The 21,759-nt window shown below is 35.7% G+C and overlaps 1 protein-coding gene across 1 annotated transcript in view; it reads left to right on the top strand.

Moving 5' to 3' along the window:
- The window catches only part of SHB (SH2 domain containing adaptor protein B), a 93,507-nt gene that overhangs the window by 41,614 nt on the left and 30,134 nt on the right, over nucleotides 1-21,759 (top strand). The window contains exons 3-4 of the mRNA XM_087926334.1: nucleotides 15,039-15,213; nucleotides 15,427-15,546. Of these exons, the coding sequence (XP_087782460.1) occupies nucleotides 15,039-15,213; nucleotides 15,427-15,546 (295 nt within the window). The remainder of the gene's footprint in view (nucleotides 1-15,038; nucleotides 15,214-15,426; nucleotides 15,547-21,759) is intronic.

The following is a 21,759-nucleotide window of genomic DNA, read 5'->3' as shown; positions in this document are numbered from 1 at the left end:
TGAAATTTCAGGAGCTATTTTTAAGGTTGTTTTTATTGCAATGCAAATGTTACTTTGGCTTTCAGTATTTTGCCTATGGAGCTATTCTATTTAGTGGAGAAATTTCTCTCTCCTTCTCTTTCTCTTTGCTATTTTCTGAATGTCTATGTATTTGTAACACTGATATATGAATAGATTATTTATAGCAGATAGGATTATGCCTTAGATGTCCCCCAAATCTGCTACTTCAGAACCTTCATACCTCCAATAGGTACATTGCAGAGCATACTTGCCGTTCCTCATTACAGCCTTCGGAATTGAATCTGAATCATTTTAAAACACTCATTGCCCTTTAATTTCACATACTTTATTCTCCTACTAAAGCTTAACAACCTGATTGGCAGGAGGAACCAACTGCCTTCCTAAATCATTGAGATGCAGGCCAGAGTTGTAGATCTGTCTGCTGCTGTCTAAGGTATTGCCTTTCTGTGTATAATAAGCCCTGAGGAGATGTTACTTCATTTCTTTTCACTTGAAATCAATGCTTCGGTAACTCATAACTATATAACCAGATTTTGGAATGATTCTTCATTGTTAATTGAATTTCTGGTACAAGTATGTTGAGGCAGTTGCTGTTAACAGAAGAGATTCCCTAATCAGCTTTCTGGGCAGGGTGTTGTATTTTGGAGTTATGCTTAATTTGGTTGCAATTAATGAGGCAACATCTGTTTGTTAGAAAGTATTGTTCTGTACAGCTGAGTGGAATTTTTAACCTGTGTGAAACTGCATTTGTAGAAGATAAATAGCAATATATATCAGTGGTGACTTTTTCTGTGTATGCTAATACTTTCTACTGATTTTCTGCTTAGCTGAAGATTCTAATTAGCAGTTTTGTTCATCCAGTACATACTAAGAGTAAACAGGTATTTAGTGCTCAGGGTTGTAGCCACAAAGGAGAAGCTGAATGTCTTGTGAAATATTGTAGATTTGTCCTCTAATTTTTTAAGATGTCATAAAGTTTTAAGAATTTTCTCATTTGGGGCAAGGGAACATATGTGCACTGTGCTTAAAAGTTTGTGAATTGCTTTAGATTTTCAACATTGCATCAACATGACCTAAAATGTGGTCTGTTCTCTACATAAGTCTTAAAACTAGATAAAGAGAACCTCATTAAATAAATGAGTCAAAACATTGCAGTAGCTCTTGACTTACTACCAGTCATTTAATGAACATTCGCAATTATTACGGCATCAGAAATGGCTGCTTGACTGCCTGCAAAGCACTTTCAGCCATCATAAAACATCTCTCCACTACCTCTTTAGGTAATATGACAGTTTTGGACCTTGGCAACCTGTATGTATTTACAACTGGTTGCCAAATGCCCTGTGATTATGGATTCTCCATTTGCAATATTCTCTGCTGGCTTCCTCAGAAAGTCAATAGGGAAGCTGGAGGAAAAGTTGCAAGCCAAGGAGATGTTGGATTTCAGCTCCATTCCCCCAGCATGACAAGGAAATTCCCCTCCCCTTCATGTAGGGAGGGGAAATCCTCCCACATGCTGGAGGAACAGACCTCAAATCTGGGGAAAATCCTAGCGGACAGTAGTCTGCTGTACCATTCAGAATTCTGGGATTAGCTGTTGTTTTTCCCTCCCCTCTGGAAAGTTCAGAAAAGCTTCACTCATGAAGGAGAGAAATATGAAAGAAATATGGAAAAAATATGGAAATATTATAGGAAGGAGGATATTTAATTGAAAAGAAATGTTAAAGAGGTTAATTAATATTAATGGAAGATTGTAATTAACATTAATGGTTAACCTGAATTGGAATAGAATAAGTGATTTATATACTATTGTTATATACATATTTTCTCTTTAAGAACTTAATGTGTATATTAAGAATGTACCAAGCAGAATTCGATTGGCAAAAGTTATGTCTTATAAAATAGAGGTTAGATATTGAATGTTATAATTGTAAAGGCATAAATTGAAGTTTAAATAAGATTTGAATGGACAAAAATCAAAAGATACAAAGGTGTCATACTTCAATCAGTAACTACAGGGGAAAACTTGTTTAACGAGAAAAGAAAATATGAAATTGAAACAAGACAGACAAAAATATAAATATAATGATTTGAAAGATATTGAAACTTAGAAAAAGATATATAATTGAATTTAGAAAGGAATGAGATAATTAAAAACAAGGTTGAGAAAACTAAGGGAAGGGGAAAATCATTGAGGAAAATGCTAAAATAGTAATAAGATATGGAATAGAATACAAAGATGAATATGAAATTGAGTTTGTGTCTGTATGGAGAAATGATAACCCAGGATCATGCTGTTCTCACTTGCAAAAATGTTAGTGAACATCAGTATTCATGCGAGTATTCTCCCTTGTGGGGCAGGGTGAGGGTCCAGGTCTCCTAAGTGTCATGGGAGGCTTGTACTCTCTTCCTAGAGATTCAGTTAACTATCCACACTGTTGCATAATGACAGCAACTGGAGAGTTGTCATTAAGCAAAGTAGTTACATGGCATTTCACTTAATGACTGCTTTGATCAGTGACCAAAATTCCCAGCCCAATTATGGTCATAAGTGGAGAATTTATTGTATGCTTTTTCATGAATCTGAAGGAAATGATCCAAAGCTACATATTTGTGTGTTGCAAAACTTTGCTTTCGGTAACAGGTGTGCACATTTCCAATAGCTGTTGATTAGTTCTGCTCATTAGCTTGAAGGAATTTTAGCCCATCCCTCCTTTCAGAACAGCTTGAAGGATATTGGTGAGCTTTCTCACACTTCAGATCCTTCCACAATACTTCTATAGGATTAAGGTCAAGAGTTTAATTTGGCTATTCCAAAACAATAGCTTTCTTCTAATGTATTAATTTATGAAAATAGGTCTTTGATAGTGAATACCCAGAATGCTGTTACTTAAACAAGGCAGATGAATCACATCTGATCATCATCCATTTATTAAACATCTGACTCTAATTTCTCTTTTAAATGAACTGATAATGGAGGTTCACATATTTTTGCCACACATAGATAGGTAGGTTTGGTTTATTTTCTAAATAAATCAATGAACAAGTATAATGTTTTTGACTCATTTATTTAATTGGGTTCTCCTTATCAAAATGTAGGACCTATGTGGAGAAGAGATCATGTTTTAAGTTGTATTGATGCAGAAATACTGAAAATTAAAAAGGCTTCACAAACTTTTCAGCACTACTGTATTCAATTGCTTATAATTAAGCCTTCTCCAACCAGTGTCTCAGCATGGCTATTTGGAAGACTGACAAGAATTTGACATTATTTTATTGTCAATGGAGGCCCAAAACTTTTTACAACTTGAAAATGACATCTTAACTGTCATCACTATTAACATTTGAACAGTCTTGTTAGTTTAAATCCCTTCCTTCTTTCTTTTCTTCCTCCCTTCCTGTTTTGGGCAATGTGAACTTCGTAGATTGCTCCATTCTGCTGCATGACCAGGCCTGTTCTATTATTTAAAAATGAAAAGCTCTGAGCATCATTTTACTAATTAAATTATTTCTAGCCAGACCTATTACTATACATATTTCATGCCTTTCTCAGTTTTAAATAATACAGTACAGCAGCATTACTTCTCGAGATATTACTGAAAGAACCAAATATAGTTCTATATTCTGAACAACCTGCTGTCAGGGCAAGGTTAAACATCAAAATTGCAAAGCAAGAGGAGCAATGTTTAAGCATCTGAAACAAAATAACCACCAGATTGATTCTCATAGAGAAGAAAAAATATTTTTTTTCTCAAATAATTCTGGTTTTACTCCAGAAAAATTAGTCTTAGAAAAATAAAAAGAGAAAAACGACCACAACTTTAAACTTCAGACACTTCTAAAGAATGATATGCAATGTTATAAATTATAATGTATTATTCTGACTGGAAAATTGACTGTACTGTGGGGTACAAAAATTAGGGGAGGAATGCATGCCACTTTAAGCAGAAAAGTGGGAGTTTTAATCAGTCATGCAGGTATCATAAGTTATCATAAAATTATATAGTTAAGATCCTGTTCTAACACACATGAACAACATACTAATGTTTGTGAAACTGAAAACAGCTTTCATTTATTAAAGATGGTAGTGTATCTTAAGACATGAATTTAGCAGGAATTGTTTGATTGGTTGGTTCATTGATTAATTGAGTGATTATGTGCAATGAGGTCATTTTTTACTCCTGGCATCCAGATAAATAGGGTTTCTGTATGATGAAAATAATTGCCACTATAAGTCTCTCCATCTTGAAGGTTGTCCCCTATTTTTTCCAATATTTCCCAGCATTAAAATCTTCTAAGTCAACCAACTCTTCGTATAATGTGCCCGGAGTAGAATAATTTGAGCTTGATAACTGAACTAAACTGAACTGAATAGCCTGACTCAAATGATCTTGGATTATTGGAACATGTAAGGAAACAATGATGTATTTTTGTGACAGAAACTTGTCTCAATTTGGGTATAGCTTTGAAGTTTCCTGCTGCTGAGAATTATTCAGATCAGATATGGTGTGAAATTATTGGTTCAACATCTAATCACGCAACAGAAAAAGCACAGTCAAAATTGGTTTATTGCTTAAAAGGAAGAACAAAATGCACCATGCGGTGCTCCTTTTTTCATGAATGAGGTAAAACTTAGTCTAACCAACACTTTCAGAGCTAAAGCCAACAATGTGTCTTTATTTGCTTTGCAGTCTGTAATTACAAGTGGATGTATTATTACTAGAGACTTCTTAATTTTTCTTAAAGCCATTTTCATATTAAATACCTTAAATGTCTTTGTACTCAGTTGCTTCAGTTGGTAGTATGAATCTGGACCAATTTCTTTTTAAATTCAGTATACCTGGTTTAAACATATATGCTAACCATAATGCCTGCAGAACGTGGCAGTTCTTCATCTAGAATGAAAAAAAAAATCATGGGTTTGCTTCATTTATATTTGCTTGATAGAAGGATAATTTATTTTATAAGGTTCTTGGATAAAAAACAGACACTACTTTAGTAGAAACAGAATAAGTTTATGTAGAAAACAGACACTGCTTTGCAGAAACAGAATAAGTTTATAATAATGCTTGCCAGAAAACTTTTAAAATAATACGGGAAGTCAAGCTAGGCAGCCAAATCCTTAGATAATGCATCTATTACACACAGATAAAGCTTTTGCTCCTACTTTGTCTGAGGAGCAGACATTTTTAATCTGCCCAAGCAATTGTTGAGCCTTGCTGCCATCAGTAGGAGATGCTAAGAATTGAGGCTTTTTGAACTGGAAAGCCAGTTGGCGATGATCCTACTGCTATGGGATCTCTATAATGTTCAGTTTTCCGGAATCTGGTGCCTTCCAATTGAACTAGAATTTAGTCCTCAGATCTTCCTATCTTTAGAAGTATTCTATTAGTTGAGACTGGAAGTGAACATTGGACTAATTGTCTCTAGTTCAAAAGAAGCTTTATTTATACCAAAAAACTATCTTAACATGGAGGCTATGTTATTCAGGATTTTTATAGGAAATCCATGATGGCTGTTAATTCTGAGAATTGTAGCACTAAGACATTTCGAGTGTGCCAGTTAGGAAAAGATTGAACAAGAGGTCTGGATCTTGAATCCAAGAACAGGAATATATAAATTTATTTATTTTTTAAGCGTTAGCTTTATTATAAAAATAAAAATCATAAAAATATAGTATGATGTCTTCTCATAATTCTGCAAATTAAGACAATAAATAGTATTTATTTTAAGTAAAATTATAAATGGATTGTCATGGTGATCAAGTCATGACAAGTTTACAAACTGCATAAAAATTGTTGTCATTGGCAACTCTAAAAAGACCATAGAAATATTTTATGAGTTGACATTCATATTCAAGAAATCACCCAGGTCTGATAATGGTAACTGTACATAAAAATTCAGAATTGTCTGGGTACTGCATCCAATAAACATTATTATGAAATGGGCTGTTAAATCCTTATAGAAAGTGCAGTATAATAGGTCATAGGTATGGATTCAAGTGGCATAGCCTTAGTCATTAAAAAATTATAAAAATTTCCCTTCGGGCACAGCTGATGGGAAGGCATTTAAACGTGCTAATGTTGTTCATGCTCTTTAGAGGTTGGCAGTGGTTATTTGATTTAAATATCTTGGCAGACTGAAAAAAGGGGGCTCGACTACTCAGAAAACACATTTCCAGCAAGGTTCAGTTGACCAGTTGTATTGCTTGAGTGCACTCATTTAAAATCCACTATCAAAATAACCTATTTTGAGGACCCATATTATTCCAGTTTTTGCCAGGATGATCTTTGTCACATTGATTCCTAATTATCTACCATTAGATTTCCTGAACACAAATTAATAACTTTAACCAGTGTGCCATAATAGATCCATGTACCTAGTAATGCAGGATAGGAGCAACTATTTCACTGTTTACAGTCAGGACCCCGGTTATGGACCTCATGCTGCACCCCAAATTGTTCACCCCAATACTCAACCTAGTATCTCTAAACCATGGGTGTCAAACCTGCGGCATCACATTGCCATCCCGTGATGTTTCATGATGTTTTTCCCATTCACAGAGCTGGGGTGGGTGTGGCCTGTACATGATGCATCCACTCTCAGGCCGCCAGTTTGACACCCCTGCTCTAAACTGTCTCTAATGAGAACAAAAGAGCATGTCTTCGTGTTAAGTGGAGAGTGCTGTTCCCAGTGCCAACTGCTGGAAATTGTGATTGATCCAAATATTCTTAGAATGTTGGTTGTCTTGTCATGAAACATCACAGAATGGAAGGCCAGGCCTAAAAATTCAATCTACGTGGATTATATTACCACCTTTGATGTCCCATCTCTTTGGAATCAATCACAAATTAATTTATGATCCAAAACAGTACCCTATCCAAACAGCTTCATACTCACCTCTGGCATCTTATAAGATGCCATTCAAGCACTTAAGATGTGGAAATTACTGTCTCTTTCCACACATATCATAACTCTGAGTGTTAAGTCATTGCTTTGTCCCTGTTCTGCTCACTATTTTTTTAATTTATTTGCCAAAAGCTTACAATACAACAGAAACAAGAATAAACATAAATTTAATTACACGAAATAGGAACTAATAATTGGGGACAATAGGACAGGGACGGTAGGCACGATTTTGCGCTTATGCATGCCCCTTACAGTCCTCTTAGGAATGGGATGAGGTCAATAGAGGTTAGTTTGAGGGTAAATGAGTAAATTAGTTTGAGCAGGTGACAACAGAATCAGGTAGTGAGTTCCAGACATTGACCACTCTATTGCAGAAATCATACTTCCTCCAATCGAGTTTGGAGTGGTCCACATTAAGTTTATATCTGTTGTGTACTCTTGTGTTGTTGTGGTTAAAGCTGAAATATTCATTAACAGGTAAGACATTGTAACATATGATTTTATGTACTATGCTTAAGTTCAATCTTAGTCGGCGTAGTTCAAGATTGTCCAAGCCTAGAATCTCAAGTCCGGTGGTGTAGGGTATTCTGTTTAGAACAGAGGAATGTAAAATTGGTAAATTTCTGGTAAAATGCTTCTGGTTCGCTCAATTGTGTTTATGTCTGATATACAGTGTGGATTCGAGACAGCAGAGCTGAATTCAAGTATTGATCTAACAAAGATTTTGAATGCCCTAGTTTGCAAATCAGTATTACTAGAGAAGAAGCTTCGTAAAATTAAATTTACGACTCTTAAAGCCTTTTTTGCAATACTATATACAGAAGTGAATGCTATACATATGTACATGTATGTTGGCAATTATGCTACTTTGATTTTTTAAAAAAACTAAAGGTGTTCTAGCTTGGAGAGGCATAGCACTTTGGAGAGGCATAGGCAAAGTATATAAGCCTACAGCCAGCATTCATATTCTGCCCACATAGGACGATTGAAGGTTACATCCCAAATATGTATTTAGTAGATAACCATGTTTTTCTCCTCTTGTTTAAAGCAGAAGCCAAATACTGACATTTCCCCACAAATCTTATAGAAATTACAATCTTTAGAAATGGTAGTGAATCTTTGAATCTTTGGAAATGGTAGTGTAGTGCTATGAATTTAACTAAGGGTAAACAAATATTCAAAGAGAAGAATAGCTATCATGACCTTTTTCTTTTTCATTTAAGTAGCAGCCATTCTTTTCACTTTTTAAAATTGGACATTGCTATTTTTCTACTATTCCCTCAACATACAGTATTAAACTGAGGGCAAACATTATTGTAAAATCCATTGTTTCAGTATGAAAAATCAACAGTCTCACTGTATAAAGTAGCATCTCCATACTCTTAGAAACCTTCTGTGGATAGGCAAAATTGGAGATGTACATTTAATTTCATTCACTCATCCTTCCAAGTCCAGCACTATTGCATAATTCATGTTAGAAATTTCGTTATAAGTAGTTTCTAGAAAAATTCTGAAAAATTGGTTTTTGCATCGCAGTTGACAGTTTATCTTTTGCTACTCTGTAGATTGATTGCAGTTTTTATTCTAATACATTATTATATTGCAAACATTTGAAGTTAATTTTTTCTTTTCCAGAGTTAGTGGATGCTTGAACAGGGTGTGATGATTATATGCAATTTATACATGATTTTTTTCCTCCTTCTTCTCATCTGGAGGGAATATATTACAAAATAATAGTGTGACAGTGAAATAGCTCTCTTGATATTTAATATGTGGTTGTTACACTAGCAAACTACCTACAGCAAGAAGACCAATTCTTATACTGAAAACCCTTTTTGAATTGCAAATAATAAAATACATAAAATCCTTTGGCCTTGTAGCTGTCCTTTTTGTTTATGAGAGGAAGACAAAAGTCAGAAAATGTGGGGGTTTTTAAATAAATCATTGGATTAGATTAGAACAGGAATGTCAAACTCGATTTCATTGAGGACCACATCAGGGTTGTGTTTGACTCGAGGGGGGTAGGGGGTGTGGCCAGCTCAATGTCACGCATCAAAGCTCTGTTTTCAGCCACAACGGCCTCCTGCAGCCCTCTGCCAGTGAAAACGGAGCTCAGGAGGACCATATGTGGTCCTCCAGAGCTCCATTTTCACTGGCAGAGGCACCGCAGGGCAGTCCTTTGCTGTTTCCAGGATGTGCCAGATCTAAGCACCCTGCGAGCCACATACGGCCCGCAAGCCTTGAGTTTGACATCCCTGGGTTAGAACATAAGCTACCATTTTTGCCCTACATGTATAACACTGTATCTCCGCCTGTTTCTTGGCCCAATGGAAATTTCTCAGGAGAATTGCTAAAAACTGTTTTTGGTAACCCAAAGTGGACACTTTTCTTGGAAGTATTGAACTACTTTGCCGCTGCCTTCTTGGGGGATTTACTTTTAAATTTCCCAATCTATCCTACACTTCGGGATTTTGTTGTGGTCTCTTCTACAAGCAGTATCTAGATATGATCTTAGCTTAGTTTAGCTTTTTCTGAGATCAGCCAAGATTTCAAATTCTGTCTTTTGGAGTTATAAGCAAAAAGCTAGTGTAGAAAATATTTAATATGTCCTTTAATTTCTTGTATGTCAGTTTCATATGATATTTTGAAGTAATGTAAATGTTTGTATTATCAAACTTTCAAATATCAGCAGGGATTCTAGCACAGCTTTTTTATAATTGGGAGAAAACATCAGTCAATTCAGATTTTGCCAAGAACATCAATGCATGCATTTCTTACAGTAATCATTCAAGTGGTTAAATAAGAAAGCGTATATTTGTGGATTGTTATAAAAGCTATCCCTTCTTCATTAAGGTTGTGTTAAGAAAAAGTAGCTCTCTGCTTTTTCTATGTCACTTTTCTGCAGCTGATAGATTAGGTTTACTTTTCTGTAGCTGATGGCCTTGAGATGTATTCATTGGAGTGTATATTGGAAATGATGGGACTAGAAAATTCCCATCACCTTAGAGATTCAATCCAATACTGCCTCCAGAGAGGAAAAGGCTGGAATGAAACAATATTGAGGAAAAAGCCATACAGTCACACATACAAAAGCTCAATAAAGTTTTGTCTCAATGAAGGAGTGTTCTTTATAATGTGTGTGTGTGTGTGTACATACATAGATGTGTGCACATGTGCATACATGTATGTATGTATGTATGTATGTATATCTTCTTGGTGGTGGTGGTTCTATACCCTTTAAAGATTATAGGTTGCATTTTTAGTTCTACTGCTAAATAAAGCTTTCATTTCAGAATGACATAATTCTATCTGTAGAAACCCCATACTAATTTTGGCAAGCTTAGATGTTTTCTGCTCTGAGCTGCTAATACTCATTTGGTGTGCCAGCTGGAGTATATTATTAGTAGGCCATAAGATAACTGCTAGTTGGTAACAGTACATATTTTAATTAAACAGCCTGTGAATTCAATATCCACATAAGATGTCAGATGTATCCATATAATTCACTCATTTTTCCTCTGACTGATCAGGCTCCACTAAAGAAAATAATTTTGCTCCAGGCATTCATTACATATGATAATCATTGGCATTCTCTACAAACTTCATTGACACCAAAACAGTAATTCTTTTCACTCATCGTTGTACAGATGAAACAATTACACACTTTTTTTCCTAGCATCTAACACAATACGAATATTAAAACATTTGCACAAGGTCACACAAATTTCATCATTTGCTCTCCTTCTCCTGCACTGCAGATGGCCATGGATAGAAATATTTATTCTCATCTGATGCAGATACATTACGAAAACTGTGTTTCCTGGTGCATCTTTGCATGAGTCAAATGCTTTTTAAGCTTGCTGTCTTCCAGACAGGAGACGTACAATGAACAATAACATGTGGAAACACAGCAAGCAGTATTTCTATGTACTCTTAATACAATTTATAATATAAAAGTAGAACATCCTTTCAATTTTAATTCAAGAAATTGTTCCTTAGCAATTGAAAAATCTGGAAGTGTTCTGGAATCATGCCACACTTAATGGATAGAGTTCTGTAGTAAAATTACCATCATAGGGAAATTTTAAATGCAATTATGTTTTTTAAACTGTGACTTCCTTATCATCTTCACACAGAGTTGACAAGAGTTCCTTGTCTGGCTGCTCCAATTAAATGATTGCTTGCAGCATTTAATTATGTACAGATTATTGTAAATGGATTATTGTCTGCTAGCAATGTAGATAGTTTAATTATTATAGCAATATTTTAAGGAATTACGCATAGACCTCTCCACATTACATAATATTGCTATTTTGCACAGTAAATATTTACAGTTTAATTCCACTTTGTGCACCATTTGAGCATATTTGCTTATAATTATTCTGTTTGTCTTAGAATAGTTTAATTTGTATAGCTTAATTTCATAATTTCAAATAATGTTATTCATTGGCACCTCACCTTAGAAGATACTTCCTAGGTGGATATTACATCTGTGTTAATCACCAGTCCATGTTTGGCATAGTCACGAGACAAAGTAGACTTGGACCTATGAAGGTGTAGGCATCCTGCTCAAATTATACGTTTAAGTAAATCCTTGAGTGAAGAGAAACTGATACAACCTCCATAGGGTACAATGTTAAATACATTTTTTCTTCAAATCTTAATGTATAACTACTATCTCTGTTCATTAGTTTAGAAATCAAATAAAAATGCTACACATGGCACTCTAATCTTTTCAATCAATTAAATGTTTATTACAATCATAATAAATGAGGTTCCGGTTAAAATTAAAAAACGTATTATTTCACTCAGTGTTTTGCAGTAGCTCCTTGAGCAGCTTTCAAAGATTTCAAGCAGCCAACAAAAAGTCTTCCTATTCTTGTTCTTTGTATCTTTTCCCATTCTCCCTTGCTCTTAGGACTTAGAAATATTCTTAGAATTTCTTGCATGCACTGTATGCTTAAGATCTCGTCACAAATTCTAAATAATATTCAAGTCTGAGGACTCTGAAGTTATATTTAAAGGTACTTGTAATACGTGTGTGTGTGTGTGTGTGTGTGTGTGTGTATTTTCCCTATAAGTACTTCATGGTTTATTTGGAAGAATGTTTCAGGCTGTTGTCTTGCTGAAATATCAAACTTTTTTTTCAACTTCAATTTCTTCCTTGACTGTGAGACATTAGATGCAAGGAAGAAGCTGGTGTTTAGCTGAATCATTCTTTATGCCCACAATATTTCCTATGCTCCTGGCTGCCAAAGGATAATAGAGTAATCCTTATACTTAATGGTTGCCAAAGTATGCTTTTCCTCAACTGCCCTTTTTGCTCCCAACATTTCTTGTGTGGTTGTAGCTGAAAAGCTCAATTTTTGTTTCATCATTCCAAAGCATTTTGTTCCAAAACACTTCAAGTTTACCAGGGTTTCTTTTTACATGCTTTAGACAGTGTGTTTTGTCATGAGATTAAAGAACTGACAAACTGTCCCATATGGACCATTCTTGTATAAGCAACACTGCAATGTTGTCATACTTATTCCACTATCAGCTAAACTTTTCAGCAGATTTGTTTGCAGAGATCTCTGGGTTTGTTTTACAGATAAGACCATTCTAGCAGGTATTTTTTGTTGATCTTTGAGGTCTTCATTTGATTTCCACAGTTTGTTGTAACTTCCATTTTTTGAAAAGTATTCCTCGCAGTTGAAATTGCAAGCTGGAAGCATTTAGAGGTTTTATAGCCTTCTAGCACTTTCTAAGACTGAATTACATTCATTTTCAAATGCTCTTCACAGGAACCCACAGAAGGTAGAGGGAAGATAGACAGAACAACAGCTCTAACCTGAGTTAAAGCATGAGAGTATTTTATTATCTATAGGATTGACTTCACCTGGTTAATTGTAGGATTAACTATCACTTTTGCGGCCTTTATTAAGTGTTACAATAACACAAGATAATAACTGTTACAGAGAATCATATAGCCTTACCTAGTGACTACTTACTTTATCGCTTTTTTCTCATTTGCATGTTGAACCATGACTTTAGAAAGAGTGCAGAGAAGAGTAACAAAGATGATTAGGGGGCTGGAGTCTAAAACATATGAAGAACAGTTACAGAAATGGGGTATGGCTGTTTTAGTGAAAAGAAAGATTGGGGTGAGATGATAGCTGTGTTTCAATATTTGATGGGCTGCCACAAAGGAAAAAGGGGGGGCAGTGTCAATCTGTTTTCCAAAGCACCAAAAGGCAAGGCAAGAAATAATGGATGGAAACTAATCAAAAAGAGAAGCAATTTAGAACTAAGAAAATTCCTAACTGTGAGAACAATTAGCCAGTGTAATGAAGCTGTGGATGCTCCATCACTGGAGGCTTTTAAGAAGAGACTGGACAGCCACTTGACTGAAATGGTATAGGGTCTCCTGCTTGAGCAGAGGGTTGGACTAGAAGACCTCCAAGGCCCCTTCTGACTCTGTTATTCTGTTTTTCTTAAGGACCCCTGGTTGCTATGGATGTCACACATCTTGGTCTTGGGTTTGTTGGGTGATTTGTTTGAACCATGAAATCCAATTTTCAGATGGTAGGAGAACTAGAATTGGTGCAATTCTAATCCTATATTTTCTATTGGACTTCCAGTGGGAAGGTGGTTGAGGAAAAAAATATTCCATTAAACTTCCTGAAACAATAATATACCAGGGTTGCTTTGTTTCTGTATCTTTGCTTTGTACTTGGTATTCTGTAAATGGCAAGCTTTGCTTTGGTAATATACCACTTTATTAAAAAAAAATACAGGTATGTGAAGTCAAATTAGAATTTATCCCTTTAATCTTGAGTTGGGACTGGAAATTCTATTGCTAAACAATGAGGTTGTAAAGTGACAAGTCATGTGACCGCAATAGACTCATCACCTCACTTCCCTCACATTTAATTTATTATTGTTACTTGAGGTAACTCTATTTGCATCTTCTTCCAAAATTAATATTTGGCGTTTTGTGTGTCTCTTTTCTGAGAGAAAAGGCTCTTGGCTGCTGTTGGATTCAAGTGATACCCTCTAGGGGAGTTGGACTAAGTGATCATAATTCCCAATGAGTTGAATTAATAGTTCTAGGAATTGTGGTTGTTTCGTATATAAAAGAGGTAGTTGGAGAAGGCTGCACTAAGCTGAGTCCTATTGTTTTCCTGGTATTGTGTGTTTTGAATCAAACCTTATGCTGATCCATCTTATAAGGGTGGATGAGATATGGAAGACCAGCATATAAAACATAAACAGAAGAATGCACGATCACTTTCAATGTCTTATTGGAAAGGACTGATTGCTTCTGTCCCTAGTTATTTATTTGAACCTGTTCTGCCAGCATAGCTCTGCCAGCATATAACAGAAGAAGGCAACTAGATGAGGCAGCAGAGAACAAAAACAATCAAGTATTTTTATAAGTGGCTTTGGGGGATAAGTACAGCCAGGAAATAGAGGCTCAGGAAGAGCAGTTGGAGGGCTGGTTTTCTGCCAGCTAATCAGTCTTCTGCAACCTGACATGACCTTGGTGTCTTGGGAATACATCTCCTAAAATCCCAAGCCAGCCTGCTGTTATACAAAAATGAATAAATAAAACCATACTTTTGAAATGTTGCTTTGTTTCACTTGATGGAGTGAAGAACTATCAGCCAAGGAGGTCAGATTGGTTACAACTTACCATCTGAGATCAGATTGAGCCCAATCCCACTTGATCTTCCAGAAAATATTGAAAATCTGATTGTTTCTCCAAGCAGGGTGTTCATGAAGTTAGTGAAGCCTGGGTAGATTGCTCTTATATTGCATTGTGTGATAGCTTATGTTATATTATGTTATCATTGCTTTTACGCTCATCTTTTTGAGATTCCTTTTTGAGTTATCTGTTTTGAATGTCATGTTTTAATGGTTTCATATTGTGGCTTCCATTTAAACGTTGCTCAGAGTCCCTATAATGAGAGGGGCAACTACATTAGCATAGCATAGTATGGCATAGAGTACAGTGTACACTATATTTTTATTTGTTTTAAAATCCATTATTTCTGATCAATATTTAAAATTCTTTGGGTATTTGCTAATTTGGAAGTAATGGTTTGCTTGAACATATCTTACAGCCCAGTTCAACGGAGGAGAGATAAGGCAATCTTCACCTTCTCCATCTTCAAGTGATCGGCGCCGACAGCTTCGGGCACCTGGGGGAGGCTTCAAACCTATCAAACATGGTAGTCCAGAATTCTGTGGAATCTTGGGGGAGAGAGTGGATCCAACTATTCCACTGGAAAAACAAATGTAAGTTGCTGATACATGGTGCAGGGAAACATAGGGCAACAGAAACTGACATTAAAGTGATATTTTGTGGAGAGTCTGCAGGGCTGCAACCCAGTACACATATCTCAAAGTTGCTTTGCTTTGTCTTGCATATCATATAGTACAGTGGAATGTCTTTAAAAAAACTCTAAAAGTGAATTTATTCTAGGTGTTAATTGCTTGTATTTTTTGCAGATGGTATCATGGAGCAATCAGTCGGACAGATGCAGAAAACCTCTTGCGCTTGTGTAAAGAATGTAGTTATCTAGTGAGGAACAGCCAAACAAGCAAGCATGACTATTCACTTTCTTTAAAGTAAGTATCCTTTAAACAAATTATAGGCATGGTGTTAAGCAGATTTGTAGGGTGCAGCAACAGCCACCAGACATTCCTTCATCTTGACACTAAAAAGGCTTCCTCAAGCCCCATAGGAATTTTAGAATTCCAGATGTCAGACTGGATTGCTTTGAGTGACATTTCTGAGGTTTGGTTTTAATGCTCCAGGGACAAACATGGGGGTTTGTTTAGATTTATTTTGTTTTTAGTTTTTATCTCTTCTTGTTGTGGATTAAAATGTTTCTGTTACTCTTTTCTTCTTTCAACATTTAATAAAGCAATTGTGTTTTTTTTCCCCTCTTTCCCTGCTTTGACAAATAACTTATAACCCACAAAGTACAAAGAGTTTGCATTGCACAGAATACAATGAATGTTTTATTGACTGGTGAACTACCATGTAAAATTTCCCCAAGCAAAACAAGCAGTGCAAATTGGAGAGGAATAGGGAGAAAAGGTTTTAGGCTTAGGGAGATATCATTGATTTACATTAAAGAGAATGAGGCAAAAATGTAAGTAATCGTTTAAAAAAACTAGTGCTAAGATTTTTAGACTGCATTCATACATACATTTGCCTAAAATTAAATCCTATTAAATTGACTAACCTTTCCTTTCCAAATAAACATGCAAAAGATCAGATTTTTAAATAAATATATAGATATAAGTAAAGTACTGATATTTGTTTCTGCAACCAATAATATCTATAAATATGAATTGGAACAATTGTAATAAACATTCATGTGAGATGGCAATTATGTAAATTGAAGAAGGAAATAAAATAAATGAATGAATGCATTATGTTTTGTATTAGTGAAAATGCTACTATCCCCTGCGACTTATATTTTACTGAATCAGTCTGTGGTAAATTCTAAGAACCCTTGGTCTAAACTAACATCAGTTTTATTCTTACCATAGTCATGGAATTATTTCTTTCCAAAGTCAAACCAAAGTTTGTCCAGTAGTGATTTGGGTAAGCAATAAAAAGTAATATAATCAGATCACATTTAAGAAGTTAACAAAATAAGAAAATCATTTTAATCCAAAGATACATTATAATCACACATTATTAATATCTATAAACTATAAACAAGTATTTGAGGAAAGAGAACAGTAACATTCCATTATCAATATTAGTCACTATTGTTAGCAATAAGCAAAATTACATTATTAATAATACCTTTGATTGATTTGCCACATCAGAACTCTTAAGGATCTTGGCTCAGCTATGCATAAGAAGTTTTTGCAGGTGCTCCCATTTCTCTCAACTGCAGTAATAGACTGTAATAGACTGTCTCCTTTTTCTGGCTCATTCTTCTAGAAGTGAAAATCCTATTTAATGAGATGTTAAACAAACCATGACCAGTTAGCTGTACCAACTGTTCCAAAGACTTAATAAGTTATGAGAGTAACAAGTACTTGCTCATTTCTTGTTCAGTACTGAATCCAGAATTTCAAAATTCTTGGCTTACCATGCTTTTCATTAACAATAATTCCCTTCACAGTTAAAGTAACATTCTAACTCTGTCTCCTAACACTTTTTTCTTAAATGTAAGCATATGTCTTCAAATATAAAAGACTATCTCGATACTCATGCTTCGCTACGAAACTATGTGATAGGGCTTAGTTTTGGGGGAGGAAAAAATTCTGCCGCTGCCTACCAGCATCCATTGGTATTCATCTGGATAGCATCTTGTAAGTGTGTGAGAGAGTTGAGGGCTATTTGGAAACTGATACAGTATTTGCTGCGTGAGCAAGAAGGAGACAGCAAGGAGCCTAGCTCAACTCTTCTGTACTAAAGCTGCTTGCTGCTCTGAAACTGAAATTCTTCTCCTCTGCTTGTGTTTTGCATTTGGAACAGATTTTTTTTCAGGTGGGGACGGGGAGTAGAACTCCTTAGCATCAGAGCGTGTTAATAATAATATACAAATATTAATGCTCTGATGGTTATTTTGAAAAATCCTTTCTTAGTGAGCACTTAGAAGCCAAGAGGAACATACATGCCAAATTTCAAGTTTGTAGGCTGGAGATTTTGTGATGATGCGTGAGGGGTATTTCGCTTTTATAGAGAGAGATATACGGTAATGTTTTCAAGCTTATTTTGGTTAGTAATTATTTTTATTTATGTATTAAATTTGTTTGCCACCCATCTTGCCACAAGACAATTCTGGTGGCTTACAACTTTAATAACAATAAAACCATGAAAACACATATATCTATAACAGTAAAAACACAAGTCGTGACTAAAAGGTGGGGAGGGAGGGAGGGAGCAGGGTGTGCAGGGGATATTTGCTATTGGTTCATCAAGTATCTCCAGCATGAGAGCCCCCTGTTCAGGCCCCAGCCAACGGACAATTTAGAATACAATACAATACAATACAATACAATACAATACAATACAATACAATACAATACAATACAATACAATACAATTCTTTATTCAAGTGTGATTGGACACGCAATGAATTTGTCTTGGTGCATATGGTCTCAGTGTCTATAAAAGAAGAGATACATTTGTCAAGAATCATAAGTACAATACTTAATAATAGTCATAGGGTACAATAAGCAATCAAATCATACTAGGGAACAATCAATATAAATCGTAAGGATACAAGGGACAAAGTTATAGTCATACAGTCACAAGTGGGAGAGGATGGGTGATAAGGAGTGATGAGAAGATTAATAGTAATACAGACTTAATAAATAGCTGGATAATGTTGAGGGAATTATTTGTTGATGAGTGATGGCGTTCGGAAAAAAAATGTCCTTGTGTCTAGTTGTTCTGGTGTGCAGTGCCAGATCTTCAGGCCCTTATTGAAGATCAGGAGTGAGGAAGCAAACCTCACCCCAGGGGGCAAGACATCCCAAAGGGCAGGAGTCACAGCAGAGAAGAACCTTCTCCTGGACTCAGCCAGAATTCCATGGCCGCGGCATGTCTCTTCTGCTGGCACAGGGTGGGGTAGGCCAGTCCCATTAGGTGAGACAGTTCCTCGAGTAACCTGGACCCGTGCCACTTAAAGGGGATAAAACAAACACCTTGAATTGCACCTTGAAGCAATCAGTGCAATCAGTGCTATATCATGTAATATTAATACTAAAGTTTGTGTAGCGTTGAGATAAGAAACTTTTATTTTGCTTAAAACAACCTTAAAATTCAACACACTATTTTTGGCTGAAATTTCTATCTACTAACAATTAGTAGCTAACTGTACATTGTATATAATCTCATTCAGATAAAAACTGTAAGAAGGGATCATAACTAACACACACACACACACGTGTGTGTGTGTGTGTGTGTGTGTGTGTGTGTGTGTGTGTATGAAAGGAACCTTCATATATATATATATAATTTCCAACCAATATGGTCCTCAGCTTTATTTTGCCCTTTAGGCCCAGAATACTAGCTGATGTCGTCAATCTATCTTATTTTTGGCCCCTTTTATGGATGCTTTTTATCAAGTGGGATCCATTCTATGACTGCCTTCGTCTACCTCCCATCAATTCTTCTTGCTATGTGACCAGCCCGTTTCCATTTAAATACTTTTACTCTCTTGATAATGTCATATACTTTTATTTGTTCTCTAATCCATGTGCATCTATCTTGTCTTGTAATGTCGAGCATGTATCTTTCCATGGCTCTTTGTGCCATTCTTAGCTTTTGTAATCAATTGTGAGATTACTGTCCATGTTTCACTGGCATATGTTAGAGCAGGTAGCACACACTCATTGAAAACTTTTTTCTTCAGGTGTTCAAGTTTTTCGTGAAAATTATGCTTAGCTTGCTGAATGCCTGGCTCTTTTTAGGTTTATCTTTGTATGTGTCTTTTCTTTTATGTATACTGAGAGTATTTACACCAAGACAAATTCCTTGTGTATCCAATCACACTTGGCCAATAAAGTATTCTACTCTACTCTACTCTACTCTACTCTACTCTACTCTACTCTATTCTATTCTATTCTATTCTATTCTATTTTTAAGCCAAATGGTTCTCCTGTTTTGTGCAGCTCTTGTATGTTTCTTTGTAGCTCTTCTGGATGTTGTGAGAAGAGAACATCATCTGCAATTCTTAAGTGATTTAAATAGGCACCTTTGATTTTTATTCCATCTTTTGCCCAATCCAGTTTATGAAATAGGTGATATTATATCATCTTCTTGTACACCTCCCTCTATGTTGATTTCCACTTTAAGATCATTAAGGCAAATTGTCACCATTTGTTAGTTCATATATTGATTGTAATAGGTATGTAAGCAGTGTCTATGCCTTGGTTCAGCAATGCATTAATTATTAATTAGTGCCTTGTGTGTGTGTGTGTGTGTGTGTGTGTGTGTGTGTGTACACACACACACAGAGGAAAATGATTTAACCCCTAATGGTTGATCTCTTCCTCCAGAGGTTCCCCTAATAAAAACATTTCAATAGGCTGCTAAGAGTCAGGAAGAATCTCCTAACACACCCTAATCAATGCAGGAGAAAATTTTTCAACCACCTAATATTAGTCCCTATAGCCCATCTCTGAGAAAAATAGAAAAGATGGTCCTGCCCAAAGCCCAGAAATTAATAAAATCTTATGAACATTTTGAAAACATAAAGGGCAGCCGTGGCAATTTTATTTATTAGAAAGGCTTTAATAAGAAATTTATTTTTCAAATAACCTGGCCCTGTTTCTCAATTTTAAAAAGGGGTTACCTCAGATAGGGAAATAACAGGTAAAACAAGGGAAAAAGTCATTCCCAGAAACAAAATTCTAAATAAAACCAATGTTGGCTTAGTCATGCTACTTATATAAATTGCTTGAGTTGGCACTCAGCTTTTCAGCACAGATGTGGAATTCACTGCAGAGTGAATACTTGGACAGAGAACATTTGGGCCTCCGATTATTAGTTCCTGTTGATTCCCCTCATTTTAAAACATTAGTCTCAGAAAAGTATAGACAGCAGAGAAAGGTGGTTTCTTAGGAGGGATTGTTGCTGTGCCCAGTTAAACAATATGTTTCATCTCTGATTGCCCATGTCAGGCTAGCAAATCAAAAAAAAATGCCTGGTTTTTGAGCCCATCTCTTAGTGAACCTATAATTGAATGCCAAAGCAGCTGTTCTGTTCCAACTGATAAAAGAAGTTTCTGCTTATTTGCAGTGCAATTTCATATATATTTAAGATTTCTTTTCATTCATTTTCTGAGATACACAAGGATAAAACGATATAGATATATATATTCATTTTTATTTTGCAGAAAGACCAATATATTTTACACTAATGTTCTTAAGTATAAATTTCCTAGCGGTGAGAACAATTAACTAGTGTAATGGCTTTGCCTTCCGAAGTTGTGGGTGCTCCATCACTGGAGGCTTTTCAGAAGAGACTGGAAAGCTATCTGTCTGAAATGGTATAAGGTTTCCTGCTTGAGGAGGTTGGATTGGAAGATCTTCAAGGTCCCTTCAAATTCTGTTATTCTGTGTTCTAATGACATTCCCCTGAGGCTAAGAGAGCCTTTGCACAGGCTCATCTTGTGTGCCAGTTATACGTATTCTTAGACTGGGAAGCCCTTCAGACAGCTGTTCACACCTTGGTCATCTCACCATGTAGTATGTTGAAGTGATGGGGGGGGCATAAATATGGTGGTGTTCACCAGTCAATTGTGTCTGATCTAGTAAGAAAAGTATTGCATGAATAGTCAGTCCACTTTAGTTACTTACATAACTCAGTCTTAAACATTGCAGAATTTGATCAACAACGTTAATTTACTGTCAAATACAATGTATGTTCTAAATGCTGAACAGTTCTAGGCAGAGGGCAAATCCAGAAGTCTTGATGAGCTTTAATGGGCTACCATACACAGAGACTAGACAGCCAACCTGTGAATGGATCACAGGTTGCATGAGTTTAGTCTTTAGTAATTGAATGGTGGCTAGCTTGTGACACTAGTGAGTTACGTCTTTAAAAAAACCTGTAAAAAAAATCAAGTGATTTTCACTAAAGGTATCAAATTTGTGCAAGGAATTCAGGCTTTTCCACTCAATTTCAGAGATGCTCTCAAAAGTGACAAACTCTTCTCTGGTGGTCTGTGGCTATTAGGTCAACCACATAAAGAAGTGTTGGGTCCTAAACAAACCTATCGTGTTTCCTGCTGTTGTACCACTAAGCCCTCTGGTTGTTTTACATGATTTTTGTGGTATCCTATTTTAGGTAAGAGTCTCTTG

Source organism: Pseudonaja textilis, chromosome 2, assembly GCF_049901715.1.
Source record: "Pseudonaja textilis isolate UNSWEBS1 chromosome 2, rPseTex1.2, whole genome shotgun sequence".
Lineage (NCBI taxonomy): Eukaryota > Metazoa > Chordata > Lepidosauria > Squamata > Elapidae > Pseudonaja > Pseudonaja textilis.
Note: the sequence above shows the minus strand (reverse complement) of the source record. Positions and strands in the feature narration are given on the sequence as shown.